At 41.5% G+C, this 17,373-nt stretch overlaps 1 protein-coding gene across 5 annotated transcripts in view; it reads right to left on the bottom strand.

Annotated features, from left to right (window-relative positions):
• Positions 1-2,025: 2,025 nt before the first annotated feature.
• The window catches only part of LOC120414300 (tyrosine-protein kinase Fer), a 65,283-nt gene continuing 49,935 nt past the window's right edge, over positions 2,026-17,373 (bottom strand). For 2 of the 5 annotated variants that reach the window (XM_039575434.2, XM_039575435.2), the window contains exons 4-13: positions 15,151-15,244; positions 14,894-15,089; positions 13,858-14,340; positions 13,612-13,795; positions 12,886-13,101; positions 4,534-4,731; positions 4,253-4,429; positions 3,889-4,192; positions 3,701-3,829; positions 2,026-3,636 (exon numbers count right to left, since the gene is read on the bottom strand). In XM_039575434.2, coding sequence (XP_039431368.1) covers positions 3,308-3,636; positions 3,701-3,829; positions 3,889-4,192; positions 4,253-4,429; positions 4,534-4,731; positions 12,886-13,101; positions 13,612-13,795; positions 13,858-14,340; positions 14,894-15,089; positions 15,151-15,244 — 2,310 coding nt within the window. In that variant the 3' untranslated portion in view covers positions 2,026-3,307. Of the gene's footprint in view, positions 3,637-3,700; positions 3,830-3,888; positions 4,193-4,252; positions 4,430-4,533; positions 4,732-7,385; positions 7,413-7,529; positions 7,970-12,885; positions 13,102-13,611; positions 13,796-13,857; positions 14,341-14,893; positions 15,090-15,150; positions 15,245-17,373 lie in introns of those variants that run through there. The other 3 variants (XM_039575437.2, XM_039575438.2, XM_039575439.2) reach the window with 3 other exon arrangements.

The raw sequence follows: 17,373 nt of genomic DNA, 5'->3' as shown, positions 1-17,373 counted from the left end.
TCCTTGCGGTCCAATTCCGAGGTCGCTGGGCATTGTTCGGCCCCGCCTAAACATAGAAGCAAGCATCTGAAGGAAACTCGATCTATATTTAGACTTCCAATCCCGTCAGGCAAATCAGGGATCAGCGCGTATTTAATATGAGAAGATAACATGTTTCAACACTACGGATCAATTCACAGTTAGAGAGTAAACCTTCTGATTGCTGACTGCTTAGCGTCCCAGACCACCAATCCAGAGGTGTGAGTTCGAATCCCACCTGATTCATTTTTCGTTTTTTTGTTAATTTTCAAAGTTCAAATTCCTGGTTCCAAATTTCAAAGGTACCGGCCGGGATTTGATCCCTGAACCTTCTGCTTATGAGGCAGAAGCCGTAACCATTAAGCCACGGAGCCGATATCAAAAAAAAAAAACCCTAAAACCATGCACTTCATTTTAAATTATTAAAATTTCTTAACGAATGCAAATTATAGGTTTATCATTCAAATATTTTTTTAAACATTTTCTGATTGGTCAAAAATAATTCGCCCGTAATTCACTGCACCTTAAATATGGTTGTTAGCTTTTGCTTCAAATCAATTTATTTTTTTTTCTCTTTAATATTTCGTTTGAGGGGTTTTTTCTGGCCCCCCTGAGACCGCTCGTGGTACCCACAGGGGTACATGTGGTCGAGAACCGCTGCTGTAGAGGAAAAAAAATGCTAGTTTTCGCGATTTCTTCATTTAGAATAACAGGAATAATATTCTATTTGAGAAAAGAACATATTGAATACATTAAAGAGGGGCTTTTGTCAAAATTTAAATAAACTTAAAATATTTTCCCGGTTTGTCAGTCGAATTCCCGAGTTTTTCCCGGTTTTCTCCCGGTGGATAAAAATCCCGGGTTTTTCCCGGTTTTCCCGGTTTTTTCCCGGGGTGGCCACCCTGCACTAAAAAGTGGGCGATTTCTGGGTCCTCTACCCTATTAACAATTTCGCTTGCAAGTGTCAACGGTCAATCGATCGCAGTTGGCCTTGAACAAGCAAGCGCGTGCTTTGACCCACGCAAAAAATCTTTCCGCTCTCTGATTGGCTGTTTTGTTTTTTTCCGGAGTCGTGAAGGCAGCATTTTTGCCAACGATTTTCATTCCATCGTCATCGTCAACGATCGCAGTTGAGCCTTGAACAATTGTTCAAAATCATATGGTTCGGTAAATGTCCTCCCGGGAGAACCTCCCTGAGGGCACAGGCCACTCCAGGTTGTGGCCTACACTGTCAAAATGGCCATTATCATTCCAGTATTAAAACCCATGAATTTTGATACCCATATTGCCAAAAATCGTATGGTTCGGTAAATGTCCTCCCGGGAGAACCTCCCTGAGGACACCGGCCACTCCAGGTTGTGGCCAATACTGTCAAAATGGTCATTTTCATTACCAGTATTGAAAAACATGAATTTTGATACCAATATTGCCCAAAATCGTATGGTTCGGTAAATGTCCTTCCGGGAGTACCTCCCTGAGGGCACCGGCCACTCCAGGTTGTGGCCAATACTGTCAAAATGGCCATTTTCATTACCAGTATCAAAATCCAAGAAGTTTGATACCCATATTGTCCAGTCCCGTATAGCCTTCCATCGGAACACCCCTGAGGGTTCTGGCCACTCCGGGTCTTGTGGCCAGAATATTCCGGCTGGCCTGTCTCCGCTTGGGCTGCTCCTTGCTCCAGGACAGCTGCTTTTCGACCAATTGCTTCTGGGCCTCCAGGCCATCTGCTTGCAGGTCCAGGTTGTTGTTCACTCCTCGGCGTCCAGCGATAGAATGATTTCCTTGGGCTGATCGAGCGGGGTTTATATTGGCTCGAAATGGTGACGCAACAGTGCCTTGTTGCGTCGTAGACCTCTTCCCCAGTACCAAGCATGCAACATTTTCGTAACGCGCGACATTTTTCGTTTTTCTGGATTGACACCTCACCAGAATAGAGCCCTTAGGACAAAGTTCTTTGTCAAAAAAGCTGCTGGGACTGTGATATCAAATATGCATGGAAACTAGTTATATTTTATAAAATGCTTATTGTTTATTTATTTTTTGAAGTACCTGTAAATAATGTTACAATATTGTATGACCGTGTATGGGCTGCGTTGAGGCTGTACTTTGATTTTCAGCAAGACTAAGTTTATTTAATTTTTATTAGTTTAATTTTATTGATTCAGTACTGTTCGAGACAAATTGTTTGATATTGACAATGAAACGCTGGTTCAAGCTTTCGATCCAAAGATGCTGCGATTATTGTGGACGTGTAAAGATTTGCAATATTGTGGTTGTTTTTTTATTTGTTTATTACGCGAATATTATTTACCTCGAGTCACGGCTTCGGAAACCTTATCGAATTATGTATAATTCTTTACTAAATATTCACCTTCTATAAATAGCTGCATACAAAAAATGTGTGCGTTTTTTTATCATAATTTACATACACTGCTGAATGACGATAACCTGCATTACTGTCGGCTTTCTTAAGCGTGTGATAAAATGTGGTTTTTAGTTTTCAGTATCCTAAACTTTTAAAAGAAATAAAGAAGCATTTTCAATAAACTGTGCAACAAGCTAAAACGACTAACATAACTTAATGGATAAAATCTTTTCAAATCACATAACGCGTTCCAACTTTCCACATTCCTTCCTAACTATAGCAAAAACTCATTCGATCTCACTTTCCGTTATTTCTTAACTACTTCACTTTTCACTACTCTAGCTACTCACATCAATCAAATCTCGATTTGTTTAATTTTGTTCCGCTTCTTGATCTATACATTTGCTGCGCTCTTAAAAGTTTTCGTTGTATTTTTTGTGTGTTTGGCAACTTAAGCTAGATTTGTTTGATTTCGCTAAAAAAACAGGTCTGCTTAAATAAGTTAAAATGACGGAAAAAGCTAATTCTCACATGGTTTGAGTATGCGTACAGAGGGTCTCCGCTATTATCGGTTGCGTTCTTTGTGGTCATTCTGTCAAACGGCCACTTCTGGTTGCGTCTGACAGGTTTTAATTGCGAAACGCAACCAAAAATAGCAAAGGTGTTAGCTTCCACCGGCCAAACCCTCGTCTAAAGCAGATCTTCGGTGGCCGAACCTCCGGAGGTTCAAGCTTTACCGGCAAGCAATGCCACCGAGGAGCACAAGTACGTGGAACCGGTGCCGCCGGTCGACGCAGTAGTCGTTCCTTTGGTCCCCCGTCGTCGGTGTCGGCGGCCAACCCCGAAGCCCCACGGTCGTCCTCCGCCACGGCACGAAAGACACTGTTTTTGTTTCGAGCGACTTCCGCCGGAAGTCCTTCGCTAGTCTTTTTGGCACAGCATGAGCGCGTCCACCACGGTGTAGATCTCGTCAAAGTGGGGCCGATTCTCGGGCTCGTACGACCAGCACTTGAGCATCAGGCGGTACATTTCCGGCGGCGTGTTGTCCGGCGCCGGCATCCGGTAGCCCTCATCAATGTTCTCGCGAGCCCTCGAGTTGCTCATGCCGGAGTAGGGCGTGTCCCCACGGCTGAAGATCTCCCACACCAGGATCCCGTAGGACCACACATCGCACAGGGAGGTGTACTTACCGAAGTTGAGCGCCTCCGGGGCGGTCCACTTGATCGGAATCTGCTTCATACCGCCGGAAACTGTTGGGAGGAAGAAGGATCGCTAAGTATTTGTTTTTAAAGCTAGAACTGGTTGCGTACTTACCGATATATTCCTCTTCTTCACGGGACATTCCAAAGTCGGAGATTTTGACGATGTTATCGACTCCGATGAGACAGTTCCGGGCGGCCAGATCCCGGTGGATGCAATTTTTCGACTCCAGGTAACGCATTCCTACGGGAACAAACTGCTGTCAAACCCGTTAAAATGGCGATTCATCATAAAGTACGAACCTGCGGCTGCGTCACGGCACATGGCCATCAGCTGTTTCTGGCTCAGAGTGCCAGCGCTCTTTCGCAGGAACATGAGTAGCGAACCACCCGACACCAGCTCCATTACGATCATGATGGGCTGCTTCTGGACGCAAATTCCAATCAACTTCACGATGTTCGGATGATCGTACTGCTTCAGGATGCGGCCCTCTTGCAGGAACTTGCGTTTCTGCTCCTCCGGTAGTGTCATCCGGCACGTTTTGACCGCTACCAGAGTGTTTTTGGAGGACTTGAGCTTCGCCCGGTACACATCACCAAAGTTGCCCTGAGGGAAGAAGATCAATGGCGTTACGGAAGATTCTTCAAGTTTTGATCCGAAACTTACCCGTCCGATTTTACTGATGAGATCCACGTCGTCGTTGCTCAGCTCCCACCGTTCCCTCAATACTGGCTTGCGCAGGACCGCTCCGGAGCGTCCCGTCACCGGCAGCTCCGACTGGTACTGGTGGATGATTAGTTCCTGAATGCTCGGGAAGGCTGGACCCTCGAAGCGGAAGTGACCCTGAAAAAATACGCTTGTTCATTCCACTATCGCTATTGTTGGTTGCGTACTGTTGGCCAAACCACACAAGTACGCAGCCACTTCTGTCAGCGAACAACACCCACCTCCGCCGTCGTCTGCACGATAAAGTGCTTGTGTCCGTTCCAGCAGACACTCAGCACGGTTTGGCTTTCGTCGTTGCGGGTCGTTTCGCGCACCAGGAAGTCGCCCTCGTTGCGCAGCAACCGGACCACTTCCTCCCTCGGTAGGACTCCGTGGAACCACTCCTCCTCGTACAGTGGCCGGTTCGTCGAGAGGGTCATCTGGGAAGGAGGGAAAATGGGGAACCGGAAGGTGCTCGATTAGCTTTTTGGGTTGTTGGGGTTGAAGGAGTCGTGCTGGCACCTGAAGTACGCAGCCACCACTGGCGGACGCTAGTGACATCAATAGTGGCAGCGTACCCAAGCTATTATTGGTTGCGTACTGCCAACGGAACATATCGAAGCACGTGGCGTCGCACAACAGTTACTCTGAATCGATTTTGCTAGAAGGATTAATGAACGTATATACGAAAGAAGCAGCTGATGAGCAACAGTACCAAAAACAAAACTACGAAAATAAGAGGAAAAGGCATTCTTTTGGTGTTTGTGCGACTTCACAACTGGCGTCATTCCGCGTGCAAAACGGGACTATATTTAGGCGACCCATTAATGAGCTCTAACTACACAGCGAGAGAAGTATCTATAAGGGTATTAAGCCGGGAGTGCATCGTCGTCAGAAGTTCGGAAGAGGAAAGACCCACGCAATGCGAGGAAAAAAAGCCGTAGAAATCGGGAATGTTTATTTTTACGCAGCTATTGACATTACTGGCGAAAGAAATAAATAACACGTTCGATTGGGATGAGGTTAACGATCTAGATTCTAGAGAGTTGATAGATTTGCTATGAATAATTTGACGAAAGGGTTGAATTTTGTTTATAACTTATTTAATTTACTTTTTTAAAGTCGCTGTCGTATTACATTTCAGACATTTATTTATTTTATTGTATTTAAAATGTATTGTATTTGTTACAATTAATTTATTTAATTGTTTCTCAAATTTATTTTAATGTGATTGAACTAAAAAAGTATTTACAAAAATATTTGAATATAAAAAAAACTATAACATGTATGAAAAAAAATACAAAAGAAATGTGTTCAAATTAAAATTGAACAAAATATGTGTTTGATTCCATGTTTATTTTTTTCAAAATATTAAACAAATGGTTCTATAAAGTGCTTAACCCATTATAACAGTCATTCTCATATTATTATTTTTATTTTAAGGAAAGACCGGCAAAAAAAGATAAATAAATGTTATTAACTATTTTATATTTTTTACATTTACTATTACAGTCCAGACTCGATTATCCGAAGGCCATGGCAAAATTTCATTTCGGATAATCGAATAACAAAAATAAAATCGTCTTATTTTTGATCGTTGAGCTTTAGTGTTACCCCTAAACTAATCTAAAATTATTTAGAATTTTTAAATCCAAGATGGCGCCCAAAATGGCGGTAATGAAATATTTAAAAAAATGCATTTTGAAATGTTATAGGCAATCAACCATTCAAATTTTACTAAAATGGGATCGCAGTGCTCGAATTTGATGTTAAAAATAAGAAAATAAAATAAAACGCGATTTTTTTATTTAGGTTTGTAATTTGATTATCCGAGTCCCATACAAACCTTCAGATAATCGAACTTCGGATAATTGAACATTCGGATAATCGAGTCTTGACTGTACTATTACTATTACAAATTTATGTATTTAATTACTATTCTATTAGACCTCCTGATTTTAACAGAAAATTAATTGTTTCAAAATTGTAATTGTTATATTTCTTTTGCTAAAATGTCTTTAAAATTCTTTCAGGCCTGATGGGTTATATATGACCCAAAAATTATTATTTTTAACTAGCCTATAATTTTCGTATGGTCTTCATTTTCCCATCATTAGATGATTTTTTTTTAATTCAGGCCTGAAGTGTTATAAACTTAAGTACATCCTTAAGTATCTTAAAAACTAATCACATCCTGAGCGATAAATTCACCCAAAGTAGATTCAGTAAAATAAGAGAAATAACATTTTGTTTGCTAATGGTTTTGAGCTAAAGGGAAATTTGAGTATTTAAAAAAAGTTTAGGCAAAATTGCATTATAACAGTTTTTTTTAGATAATTCCAGAAAATTAGAAAACATTTCAAAGTGTTTAACATATTTTCTAACATGAATATATGAAAAAAAAAACTTCATTTGTTACCAGTTTTTTTTTACTTTTAAGCATTTTATGCAATTTGATCATCTTGACTTTATAGCGATTTAGAAAGAAAATAGCTCAAACTACTCTGCGATTTTTTCCTTGTTTTTTGTTTTTAAATATCTTATTCATTCACATTCTTTTTTTAAATTTTGTGCTAATAAAGAAAAAAATCCTTGTGTTATGCTTCATGCTTCAAACATCAAACTTTATTATCCCTGGCAAGTTTCAACCTAAACTTATTTCGCTGGAACTTTTCGTGAATCATATCTTATCTTCAAAAATTAATTTCAAAATGCATGCCTGTTGGAAATCGATGTTGAGGAGCAATTTTTCGAATAATTATTTTGATGTTCGCGGTATTTTTTTTTAATTGATGCATTTTTGATTTTTTTTTTTTAATGGCTGATATTTTGAATTATGCCTCCCCTTTGATCCAGAATTGAGGAACAATAACTACTTCTTTGCTATTGTTGTAATAATAACCTTTTTTAAATCGATTTGTATAATTGATTTTCATTAAACTTCCTACATTAAAAAAATAAATACGAGACTGGATTGCTGAATTGCTAATTAAAAGTGATCCATTTTTATGATTTAAGTATAACTCAAAAGTTTTTCGATGAAAATGTGTGTTTTTTTTAGAAAAAAAAGCTAAAATATGCGCATTAAGCTTACCAGCGATTTAGTAGCCTGACTTATTTTCTACACGCAGACAGAAAAAATACGAGAGAAATATTATTAATCGCAGATCGACATTTTTTAGTTGATCACATATTTCCACGTTAAATGTTTGGAGCGAAGAAAATAAAGCTGCATTACCATCAGCATCGACATGATTCGTTTCTTCCGGACCGGTGCCTTCGGCTGGTAGTTGCTGTAGTGGCAGTCGGTATCGTACGAGGACGTCGACGCCGTCGTACTCATCTCTGTGGTACTCATTTTTGGGGCTCTAAAATTTTGCACCAAATTCCGCGCGCTTAAGTAACAGCACTTAAACACTTTCTTTTAAAATTACATCACTCGCGACGCGATCACAAAAAACGCACCTTTTCACGGGAAAATAAAAAAAAAATGCCGAAAAAATATCACCAAGCTCTAGATCGAAAAAGGTTATAATTAACGCGAAAAACTCCGCTCCACCTCTTCTTCTTGTTGTAATTTTAGTAGGTGGGCTCAAAATCAAGGTTGACGTCGGAGGAGCAAAATAAAAGCGGTTTTCGCGACCGACCGACGCACGCAAATGAAAGGAAACCCCGAGCGGCAATATTTTAAGGCTGAGCCGACTTTGAGACTTTGAGTGAGTAGGTGTGAATTTTGTTCGGTGCTCTTTCTCGCGAAAAGTTGAGTGAGAGTGAGCAGAAAAACTCGACAATACACCAAGCGGCTCCACCGGAGAGGAAGTTTTCAATTTTTCTCCTCGAATTTTCACACCGCGGTGTAACATTTTTGACGACACTTTTTGCATGTTCTCGCGAAAAGGAAGATGAATAAAAAGTGCTGTAAATTTATAAGATGACGACGAACGAAACGGCGTCTTTGAACCAGGGTCGTCTGTGGAAGAATGTCGGTCGAGTTCGATTTCGTAATTTAAGTCGGATTGTGATGGCGTGCGGACGCGTTGTTATAATTTTTGTTTTTTTTTCTTCCACTAATTTCTTGCCGCACTTGACTTTGACATTGGTCGGTGGGGATGGGACAGGTAGAAAAAAAAATCAAAACCAACCACTTGATATCAATATTTTAAATTTGAAAAACGTTTTAAACATATTTTTTGCCTTGGAAATTTCAAAACTGTAGTTTAGTAATTCAGGCTTTAAAAACTATTTAAAAACAAAGATTAGATTAGAATAATTTTCAAATAAACTTCAAGAAAATAGTTGATGTACTTTAAACAATTTGTGTACTCCGTAGATTGAAATTGTCCATAATTGTAATTGACATCAAAAAGAGATCAAAAATAATTGATAAAATATTTAATTTTGATTTGTTAAATCTGGCAATTCACGAGGATTCGCTTTAAAAAAATGTATGCCTCCGATGTCTTCGATTGTTTAATTATTGTTTATCAAATCTGCACTTTTTAATCAAAATTTATACGAAATTTCAAATCAAACTCATCAGTTTTTGTTTTCTCTTTTTTTATGGACAAGAGCAAAAACATTCAAATTGATTTAATTATTCCAAGATCATGAAGTATTGAAATAACCAAAACTGATTTTTTTCAACAAAAATTACATAAAAATGCCAGAAGAAGAGAAGAACGAATACCGTAAAACGGGGTGACTTTGATGGTTTTGAGATTTTCCGCAAAATGAAAAGTACAAAACAAATTTTGAAGAGTTTAAGAAGTAAACTATAATCAAGAAAACGTTGATGAATAGCAATATTTTGAATTTCTCAAATTGTTATGATTATTTTAATGAAAATGATTTCAAATCGGAAAACGGAATGCATTTTCGGATTCTTTGAAAAAATTTCCACTAGGAGAAAGTTAAATGAGTAAATAAGTAAAGCAAATAATTAATATTATGTGTTTTTGAAACATAATTAACCCTCTACAACCTAACCCCGCCTTTAGACGGGCTTCGATCTGAAAAATCGCCAAAAATCAATTTTTCAACCAATTTTTGATCTTTAAAAAGCATTGGAAAGAAGAACTCTTAAAATTTTAGAAAATTTATGGGTTGGAAGTTTTACTTGTTTTATGTGACTTTGCCAATGTTTTTAAAAATGTCATTTTTTTAGGGGTCAACTTTGGCTGTGTTTGTTACTAACATTTCCTATATTTTAAGTAAAAAGAAGTATGCAGTAATTTTTGTAGTGTCCCAGACTATGCCTCTACGCATTTTTTTACAATTTAAATGATGATGGTGCCATTCTATAGCAGAAAATGTGAAAAACGAGCAAAAATTTAAAAAGTGACTGTAAAAACGTAAAAAAAATTAGATAAGCAAAATGTAATTATATTAAGTGGTAGAATAGGCCAAACATTACAAAAAAAAAAAAACAAACATAAACTAAACAAGATAAATGCAAATTAAAATACTAAAAATAAAACAAGAAAAACAAAACAAGAGAAGTAAAGTTTTTCGTAGAACAAAAGTTGCTCAAAATGACCTCCTAAACACGGGAAAAATAAAAAGTTTCGAAAAAAAAAATTGGGCAGTAGGAGTAGAGGGTTAAGTACAATTTCCAAATTTGTAGGCACTGAAAAGTACAACAAAAATGCAATATGAATTGATAATTTTATAAACAAAACTAGGTTTAACAAATTTCAGGCAAATTTCAGAATTTTTAACAATTTTACCTAAAATTTATATGTATTTTGTTAAACTTAGTTAACTAAATATAAACATTAATTTTTTTCATAAAAACTATATCAGTAACCTTATTGATGGTACATTTGACGTAAAAATAAAGTTTAAACACCTTAAATCTGATTACAATAAAAACAATGACTTTGATAGTCGGGGTGACTTTTCAAAATAAGAATTTTCAAGGCAACTATTGTTTTAAGCACTATTGAAAAAACTTGTTTTAAGGAATAGTGCATGGACTTTGTGTGGCCTACCCCAGTATATGTTTTAAAAATAATAGTCTTGAGAAAAACCTTACCAGTTGGAAAATATTCCAAAAATAAATTAAAATCCTATCAATGTCACCCCGGTTTACGATACCTTAAATCCTAAAAATGATTTTTTTAAATTTGTTTTGAGAAAATGCATCTTTTTAAGTCCTTTAAAACACCTAAAAATCGAAAATTAAGGCCAGATCATACGCACACAAATTCTTTTCCAACGAATCATCATAGCGATTTATTTTATGCAGTAGGTCTGCCCATTAAAATAAAATCCTTTGAGAGTGATTGATTAGAAATTTTGCAGGATGCTTTTGGGAAATTGGCTTCCAGATCAAAATCAAAACTAACAAAATTGTAATGATTGCGAACAAGGGCGTCTGTGTGAAGTGTATTTACGGCAGTTACAAATTTGAGAAGCTTTTATCGTCTATGGTACACTAAAACTTAAGTTCCTTTGTTTTGTAAAAAAATATTACCAAACAAGTACAATATAAATCAAACAACTATCCCCTCCTAGATGACCGTCTGCAGTGATTTATGTTCAAGCCCCAGTCCAGATTAATTGCAAAGTTTTCCCAGAGGACACCAAGCCATCACCCACTATCGCTTCTTCACTGTTAGGAAACTTTTTCCTCCGACGTCTTTGCCGATGTAATCACTTTTTCATGGTCACACTCTTTCTTCCTGCTCCTCTTGGGGGGAAGAGATTAAACATTTAATCGAAACCTCGCCGGACTCGCCGGCTTTTACGGGTTTCGCAACCTCTTCTAGCCCAGAATGCCTCTCTTTAACACGAACGACTGGTGAGGAGAAGGTGCGTACGTGAGATGCAAGTCAATAAAGGAAGGTGGTAGATTTAGGAGAAGCACAGACTACAGAAGACTACCATTCAGCATGCACAAAGGTTAGAAATTTCCAAGCACAACAAAAAAACACAATACTCACACCATCGGCACTATTTTCGTCAGTACGACCGTTATCATCAACACCACTAGCGCTAGTAAGGTTATGGTTCTTAATAGTAATAACATCAATGTCCTCATACTCGAGATTTAGCCAGCTTCCCTCGTCCTCATCCTCACCGTCCAGCTCGTCCTCGGTGGACGCTTCGCCGCCATGGTTTCGACAGAAGCGTCCCCCGTTGGGAAATTCCCGCGTAAAATCCAGCACCGTTTTGCTCGGATGCAATCGCTGAAACCGTCGACTGCAGGCTCGGCAAAGTTTGGGATCTTCCGGCGGCACCGGAACCGTCGGCGTTGGCCCATTGTTGGTCAGTAGCTTCTTGAAGCGATTTTTAAGGTTATGTTTGAGCAGCGACGAAAGTTTGGTCGACTCCGCGGCCGACGAAGCGCCTTTCGTGCTGCAATCGACAAGGTCGGAAGCTTCCGTCGAGGCGTCGGCGTTCGTCGCCGGTGCCGAGTAGTGGGATTCGCTTCGAAGCAGGTGTTCCGGTGTTTCCGGTGGCGAGCTGGACGAATCCTGGCGGTTCGCGTCAGAAAAGATGAACTTGATGGTGGTTAGGCGATTGCTGCCGCCGATCAAGTCGACTTTTTCGGGGTTGTGCTGCTGGTGGCGGAGCGCCATGTTTATGGAGGAGTCCTTAACCTTGTTTGTGGAGTGCATGATCTCTCGGAAGGTGGACATTACCGAGCTGGAGAATGAAGCCGTTCCGGCTTCCGCTGCCGTGTCGTTCAGCTCATCGCCGAGAAGTTCGTCTTCCGAAAACGTCTGATTGCGGTTCTTGCCACGCTTTTTTTTCTTTTTCTTGCGCTTCTCGTCCGGAGTGTCTTTCGGTGTTTCCACGGCGCCACTCTCGTTCTTCATCAGCTTGAACTCGTCACCTTTTTTGAGGTTAGAAACCTTGCTGCGCAAGCGATCGGCGAAGCTGTTGCCAGGTTCGTCGGTTTCGTCCAGCCTCTCCGAGTCCACACTCTTGATCTTGATCTTTCGCTTGATCTTGTCTCGAAAGCTGGCCTTCTCCGAACCTTTTTCCAGCGGTTTCGGTTCCTCCACAGTGGAACTTCCAACGGTCACGTTGGTGTACTCATTCTGTTCGACCTTCATGAACAGCTTGTGATCGAGTTTGGAGTTCAGCTCGTCGATACTGTCCAGGTGGGCATCGATCGAGGATTTATGCGTAACCCGCAGCGGTTCCTCGTACATGGTTCCGTCTTCCTGGAGTAGATTGTTCTTTGAGTCGTTCATGTCGTTCGCGTACAGCTCATCCGACGTGGACTGATCTTCCGGTGAGTTGAGCGAGTTCAGCAACATAACCTCACTCTCTTCGCTACCTTTCAACCGTCGATAGCTCGCGATTCCGTCGTCGTCATGCTCCAGCAGCAACTTCCGGTGGTCCTCCTGGTCAAACCCAAGTCCCCCCAAGTTATTAGTACTGGTAGTGGTGGTAGCAGTATTGGTAGTAGCACTCGCAACAATGGTAGTAGCAACACACTCAAACTCGGCCTGCAGCAGGTTAGCTTCCATGTCGACATAGGTGTTAGTGGAGGCGCGGTTCTCCTGGTGGCCGTCCTGCTCCCGCCCAAAGAGTTCCGCCGGCTCCTGATACACATTCTCACTCGGGTCACACTCATTTACCGTGGATGAACCTTCCCCGTTGGTTCCGTTTTTCAGTGCCTCTGCCGTCGAGGTTAATCGATGGCCAGGTCGTGGCGTCGAAGCCGGCGTCGTATTCGTACCGGGTGCTGCCGACTTCCGTCGGAACTGGTCCCGGATAAGGGTCATTACGCTAGTGGCGGCACCTTTGCCGCTGGCAAAAAATGGCGTGCTGGAAGTGTTGTGCGAGGAGTCTTCCTGTGGGGTTTCGGATTATTGTTTTTTTTTTTGGTTAAGCCACAACCACCACGTGTGAGTTTTGATTTTTCATCGAACGGGAGAGAGAATAAAAAAGGAAGAAAAATACATAAACCATCACCACAGGTGTTACCGTTGGATGAAACCCGGTGCAGTAGCAGCAATTGAACAAACAGACGTAAACCCGGATTATTCCCAAAACCACCGAACAAATTGAAGGATTGACGAAGTGTTTTGGGGAGCAATCGATCGACGGTTCAAAAACATCATGCGTCTCCATTAATTTTAAATTTTAAATGAAGAGCTCCCTAACACGGACGTAAGAATCAAGGTACCTTGGCTAAATTCAGTACAATTTGACTAGTAGCTGCATACTGGGGTAAGTACAAAGTAGATACGCATCGCAACGGTAAGTACATTCTGTCAAATTCTGTCAACCGGCTGTCGCATTGATCTCACCCGATCGATCGATTGCTTTCCCAGTCAACAACAGCGCAAAGTCTCACTTACCGACAGATCCTGGCTGATGGACTTTTTGTTCTCCAGCAGTATCGCCGGCGCCATCGTCGAGATGTCGTCGCAGCCGGACGGCAGCTCCTCGCAGCCCACGTCGTTGAGCGCGGCCCGGATCATCTCGACCTGCTTCTGCATCTGGCGCTCCTGGCAGCGTAGCGCGATCAGTTCCTTGGAGCTCCTACAATGCAAGATGGTGGTTAGTTACAGAAACTTTTGCGCGAACTGTGAGTTTAAGCTTACTTATTACTACTATCCTTAACGCTAGTTCCGTTGGACCCGTTGAGTATCGGTGTGGACGGTTTGGCGGACGGCGACGTCGTGCCGTTCCCGTTGGCAGTTGTTCCGTTGGTCCCGTTGAGGCTGGTCTGGCTGTTGTTGAGCGCCGCTCCCCCTCCGCCGTCCTGGCACAGCTTGCTCTGCACCTCCTGCAGATCCTTGATCGAGCCCTCGAGCTCCGTCTGGCGAGCCTTCAGCCAGTCCACGGTCAGGTTGTCCACCGTCAGGGTGTTGGCCTGCAACTTGCCGAGACTGTCCTCGACGAGCGCTTCGTCGAACTGGAACGCGACCGGTGCCGTGGGGTTGGTTTTGTGCTTTTCGGTGAATTCCCGGTACTCTTCGGCGGGGCTGATGCTCGCAATGTTGGACTCTATCCGCTGCTGGATCTCGCTGAACCGGTCCGACGTGGTGTCGCCCAGTTTGGAGATTTCCTGGAGGAGGTTGCGCCTGAGGAGAAGGGACGAATTAAAGTAATGACTTTGAGGATGAGTGGGCAGGATTCGGTGCAGGTCCGGAAGTGATTCGACTAAATTTAAACTTTTAACTTGGTTTTCGGGATCGTCTTCGAAACGGAAGGCAAGTAAAATTGAATCAAAACTAAAAACTGTAATTAAGTCAGAATTGACTTCTCTATTACGGACGTAGGAATTAAAGAACCTTCATAAATGAATATTTATTTTAAGTTGTGAGTGAAAACGGTACTGACAAATTTGAATTTAGTAAAAATCAATAGTTGTATGGATTCAAGGTTGATGTCTAACCGACGATTGAGGGTTAAAATATGCCCATAAGTGAGCAGGCATACATCACGGCAACTTTTTGCTGAGTAATCAAGCCCAATTTCATGCCATCCGAAAAATCAACCTGATAGCAGCGATGTGACAGGAAATCCAAAGTGTGGAAAACGAGGAGTAGGAGGAATCCAATTTCCCATTACATCACATTACATCGGTTGGCTTTTTTGCGGGCCAAGCAGTAGATAAAATTTGAAACCACTCACCACGTCAGGATGAAGCCCTCCTGCTGGGACTGCTGGTGCTCGAGCAGGCCCGGCATCAGGATCGTCCGGATGTCCTTCTCGATTTCGGCCGCCTCGCTCAGCAGCAGCACGTACTCGTTGTGCGCCAGGTGCAGCTTCCGGCACGCCTTCTGGTACTTGTCGATGACGTCGTCCAGCTTGCGGCCGGAGCGGCCAGCTAATTTGAGAAACAGTACTGTTGAAAATTTGAACTTATTTCAAATTCAGAATAAACTTACATTTTATTATCTCCTCAAATCGCCCTCGCAGCATTTTGTAGTACTCCAAATGCTTCTGATATTCGGTTTTCTTCCGCGCAACATCTTCTGTTATCTGCAAAAGTAAACAAGAAAGAAGCTCATTAGTACAGATGCAATCACCGACAGTTAGAAAAACAAGTTGCCCAATTGTAATTAATTTACATCCCACAAACAAAATTCTCACACAAACTTTCGCATAATTACCACCCAGAATCGAGAGCTCGATTGGCAAATTTTGCACGTGTCGGTTGGTCGCACACGCATGATGGGACTTTCGTCGGTTATGTCACGATGTTAATCCAATTATGCTTGTGAACCCCGGCCCGGGCGATCTGCAGCCGTCAATCTCTGCGGCAAGACAATATCGTTTGTGGAGGCAAAGTTATTCGATGCCCGCACGTGGAGCACGTGCGTCTTGGTGGAGAGCGCACACAACTTCTCTTGCTCAAGCCGGTTGCCAATGTTTAGTGTGGCAACCTGTTGAGTAGATTAGTTGTGAGCTTATGATTGGGTTGACAGATTTGACAGAAATGACAGTTTACTTACCATTTGAGAACTGCTTCAAAACACCAAAAATTTGTACTTACCATTACAGACAGCACTCAACAGAAGGCTTGCTTTCTTGGAGGTACCTCAATATTGAAGTCCGTAATAGAGAAGTCGTCCAAAAACAAAAACTCAAAAAAATTATACTTACCTTAACACCACTCGATTCCGTCCCTCGGAGGTACCTCAACTTTGAAGTCCGTAATAGAGAACACATCTAATTAAAATACTTTCATCGCTACGCATATCAGCAGCCTAGCCAACCGATAACTGTTAAAGAATCAACATTCGTCGGTAAAAGCCTTTCAAAAGGTTAGTAACTCCCACGCGCGTGGGCGTTCAACGTTGCATCAAAACAGCATCCAATTAGCGTTCAACATGAATTTCTTCATGTGTGAAAAGGTCTCGCCGCCGCCACGCAGTAGTTTGCACAAAACCAAACTATGCAAAAACCAGAGCAGCGGAGTTTTCAATTTGATTATCTTCGGCATGCCACCCCGAGATGGGCGATGTTCGATGCAAACATGGGAGTTATTAACGGCTTTGTTTGAAAGTTACCACGTGTATTTTCGGTCTAATGTACAAGTTGGGTGTTGGGTGGACGCCCCTATTTCGTCAGTGCTAGTGCGCACTCTGATGGGAAGCTTGTGGAATGGTTTCAAATAGGTCAATTAATGTGAACTTTGCAAGTGGTTTCGTTGTTCTGCCTGTATACTTTGCAGGGTGGAGATAGTAGCCAGCGATGGAGGCAGATGATGATATCTACATGTCGTCACTCATTGTTAGAGGCTTAAATTGTCCCGAACAAGCTTGCAAAATGTTCGCTCATTTGATGCTAATGACTTCTCTATTACGGACTTCAACATTGAGGTACCTACTGTCATGTATCTTCTTTTTTGAAGTTAAGGTAAGTAATGTTCAAGTATGCAGATTGTATTGGTAAGTAGATGATTGTGATGTCAAAGTGCTGTCAGTTCTGTCAAAATTCTGTCAATGCTGTAAATTTTAAGAATACTGCTAATTTTATCTGAAGCTTTTTCGAAAAGACATTTGAAAGCTGTGAATGCTGTCAAAAACAGTTTTAAGTGACGCTTGAAATAAAATTACCAGAAAATCCAATTTCCTTCAAATTATATCCAAGATTTGCATACCAAATCAAACTGAAAATGATGTACGCGAGCGAATTTCCCCACCAGTTTTCCCAAACATGCAAATTAATCCTTTGATGCACCCCGGCAGCATCCGGTGCTTGTCCAGCGAAATGAGCCAAACGAGAGAAGCTCAAAAAAAAAAACGCTCAGAATATCCGCTGGAGCGCTTTTTCCCATGACGGCAGCTTCCGGTCGGTGCAGTCCTCGCGTCATGTAAATGAGTTTAAAATTTAATTATTGTGATTCGACCCCGGGGGCCAGGCACAACCAGCACAGCTGTTTCGAATCTCGGAAGGTTTATCCTCGTGTAATGGCGCGCAATTTGTGCAGTGAGCCGGGAAATGCACCAGTGCGGGATATCTTGATTTTCGGGAAATGAGAGAACAATACGACTGAATGTATGCAAAAACAACTGACATAACAATGTCGGTTTTATCAAAGGATCAAAATTTCCGCGAAATTTTCGATTCTGACAGCGGAAAGCCAGTCGAGCAGAATTATGTTA

Source organism: Culex pipiens, chromosome 1 (assembly GCF_016801865.2).
Source record: "Culex pipiens pallens isolate TS chromosome 1, TS_CPP_V2, whole genome shotgun sequence".
NCBI classification, from domain to species: domain Eukaryota; kingdom Metazoa; phylum Arthropoda; class Insecta; order Diptera; family Culicidae; genus Culex; species Culex pipiens.
This window is presented reverse-complemented; position numbering and strand designations above follow the sequence as displayed.